Source organism: Primulina huaijiensis, unplaced genomic scaffold (assembly GCF_012295235.1).
Source record: "Primulina huaijiensis isolate GDHJ02 unplaced genomic scaffold, ASM1229523v2 scaffold35519, whole genome shotgun sequence".
Taxonomy (NCBI): domain Eukaryota; kingdom Viridiplantae; phylum Streptophyta; class Magnoliopsida; order Lamiales; family Gesneriaceae; genus Primulina; species Primulina huaijiensis.
The window spans coordinates 1-2,762 of record NW_027358274.1 but is presented as its reverse complement, the minus strand read 5'-3'; the positions used below and the strand labels follow the sequence as shown (position 1 = coordinate 2,762).

Here is a 2,762-nt window from a genome sequence, read left to right as displayed (position 1 = left end):
CTGTACAGTGGATTGCCATTTGCCACGCAGAGCTTGTTTATATACGCGTATTCATAGTTGAAGTCCCGAGTTTAGAAATTTATGGCGAAAATGGGAGAAAATAGCAGTGTTTGCGTGACGGGGGCGGGAGGCTATATTGCTTCATGGCTGATCAAGCTGCTTCTTTCCAAATCTTACATCGTTCATGGCACTGTCAGAGATTCGGGTTATTTTTTTGTTTTTATCATTTTTTGCATGCATTAGAGTGCTTGGATTAGATTGGATTTTTTCCTGGAAATATTGGTAAAGTTAACCTAGGTACTTTGTTAGCATGTGTTTGAGTAAATTGTTGATCCTATGAGTGATTCTTGATTTTTAATTAAATCGATTTTGATGATCAGCTGATAAGTTTATGTAGTTGCTCGCTGTTTATAGGAATGGGGGGTAAATCAGTGGAATTGATTCGAGGTGATATATAGGCTTTGTTGGTCCCACGTGCGGTAATTTGAGATAATAAAACCCGAAAATAATGAATAAACTGGACACCGAGATTTACGTGGAAAACCCCTAAAAATTATTAGGGTAAAAACCACGGGCAAGATGAAAAGAATTTCCACTATAATATTTTGTGGTGTACAACTCACTCACTGTGTTTCCAAAGAGAACACACTCTCTTAATACAGGAGAACAAAACACCTCACAAATATTATAGAACTAAGCACTCAAATGCTATTAGATGAGAGAAAACTCGAAGAAGGGATGATTTCAGAATGAAGGGAGAGCTCTATTTATAGAGCCTCTGTAAGTGTGAAGACGCGTATAAAACGCGTCTTCTGAAAATTCCTCGAAATTTCCTTCTCCCACGTTTTTTATATTTTTCTTTGACTGGTCCCACCTATTTAATATTTTGCCGACAGGCTTGTCAATTTCGAGCCCCTAATTGAATTAGTTCGTACTTTTGAATTGAAACCTGGTAAATATTGTGTATTAAAAACTATGAATAGCATTTACGAACTTTTCTTTGGGAATAAACCTTGCATGTGAAATTTCACACGCACACGTTCGAGTTCGATACAAAACAAAATTGGACAAGTGCTTGAAGAAACTCAAGCTCACGACCCATTTGGGTTCTCAAGTTTTGTATTAAATATCTGTTTGTGAACTTGGATATTGAGTTTGACTTTGCCTGGGAACTGGTTGTTCATTCACACCTTGGATGATAGTCTGACGCTGGGTTTACAGCCTTTAGGTTTGACTTGTTCTTGTTTTGTGGTCCTTTGTTTCTTCTTTCCTATCTTTTAACCTGTCCATGATTTTTTATGTTCAAATACCTGTATTCGACAAAAATGACCTCTAAACATATCATTTACTTGCTTGGGGATATCATTGTTATTTTTGATCGACTTTTTAATCTGTTATGCTCTTACTCCATAATAATAAAAATCATTGTGGTTGCTGGNATCCAGACGTGTGATTTTCAAACTCTTTACTTAATTTAAAAATTAAATGGATATTGGAGAACATGTTTGTCTGAACATCGTGACACCAACTTCTTGACTTTCCGTGAGTGCTAAATTGGTTTGAAGGACAATTCCGCCTACTTTCTTGCATAAATTTGGTGACATGACATCTTTGCAGGTAGAACTGGTTGAACCTGCAGTAAAAGGTACACTTAATGTCTTGAAGGCATGCTCTGAAGCTAAAGTCAGACGTGTTGTTTTTGTATCGTCAGCAGCTGCTGTTGTGATGAACCCCAACTTGCCCAAGGATCAATTGCTGGATGAGACATGTTGGTCAGATGCAGAATACTGCAAGATGACAAACGTAATTGCTAGAGGATTGCAAATAACTTGAAATACTATTTTGTGCTTCTCATTGGGCAATTTATAGAATCTTTATTTGATCACTTGATTCATATCCGCAGAACTGGTATTGTTATTCGAAAACAGTGGCAGAGATCGAGGCTCTAGAATATGCAAAGAAAAGTGGACTTGAGGTTATATCTTTGTGTCCCTGCCATGTACTGGGACCGATGCTGTTGCAGAAGGTAAACGCTAGCAGTCTTGTTCTCATCAACCTTTTGGAAGGTATATTACCTTTGACCATTGTTTCTTGTTGCATTGCTTAATTTAATTTATTTCATTTCTTTAATTTTCTCTAAATAAATATTATTTTTTGAAATATCAGCTATTTACTATGTTGTTATCTTTCAAAATTTAATGTCGACTGCATCATGGCCAAACGGAATGTCGTAGACTTTGGGTCTGGCGATTAAAAGTAATCTTGTTGTGTCTCTCGCTTCTATAACTGTCAAATTACATAATGAAGATTATATTTGAATTGTCCATTGGAGTGTTGGTTTATTTAAAATAACACAGGGGGTCTTTATGCGATTTACCACTAAAACCCAAGAATTTATGAAAGTTTACACAAATGGAAAGCCTTCAAAGTCCCTTTTCTCCTTATTTCTCTAAACATGCTTCACGTTTACACATTTGTGTGCAGCCTTTTGATTATCCCATATAACACTACTTTGTACACTATGTGTTCGATCCTGTAGGAGGAAATGAACAAGTGGTTAACCGCTTCCGGAACGTGGTGGATGTACGTGATGTAGCTGAAGCGTTAAAGTTTGTCTACGAAACACCTGGAGCTGAAAGTCGGTATATATGCATGGCTCATACGGTTTCATCTCAGGGTATGGTGGAAATTTTGAGGGAAATGTATCCCAACTATGAGTTGTTGGATCTCGGTTTTCTACGCGCCCAAACGCAGCGGAAGTT

General features: G+C 37.2%; 1 protein-coding gene across 1 annotated transcript; it reads left to right on the top strand.

Annotated features, from left to right (window-relative positions):
• Nucleotides 1–16: 16 nt before the first annotated feature.
• LOC140968354 (cinnamoyl-CoA reductase 2-like) lies at nt 17–2,750 on the top strand (the record flags this gene model as incomplete). The annotated part of the gene is made up of 4 exons (XM_073429281.1): nt 17–236; nt 1,566–1,803; nt 1,904–2,066; nt 2,540–2,750. Coding segments are annotated over exons 1-4 (767 nt in total), but the record flags the coding sequence as incomplete, so codon positions are not given.
• Nucleotides 2,751–2,762: the final 12 nt, after the last annotated feature.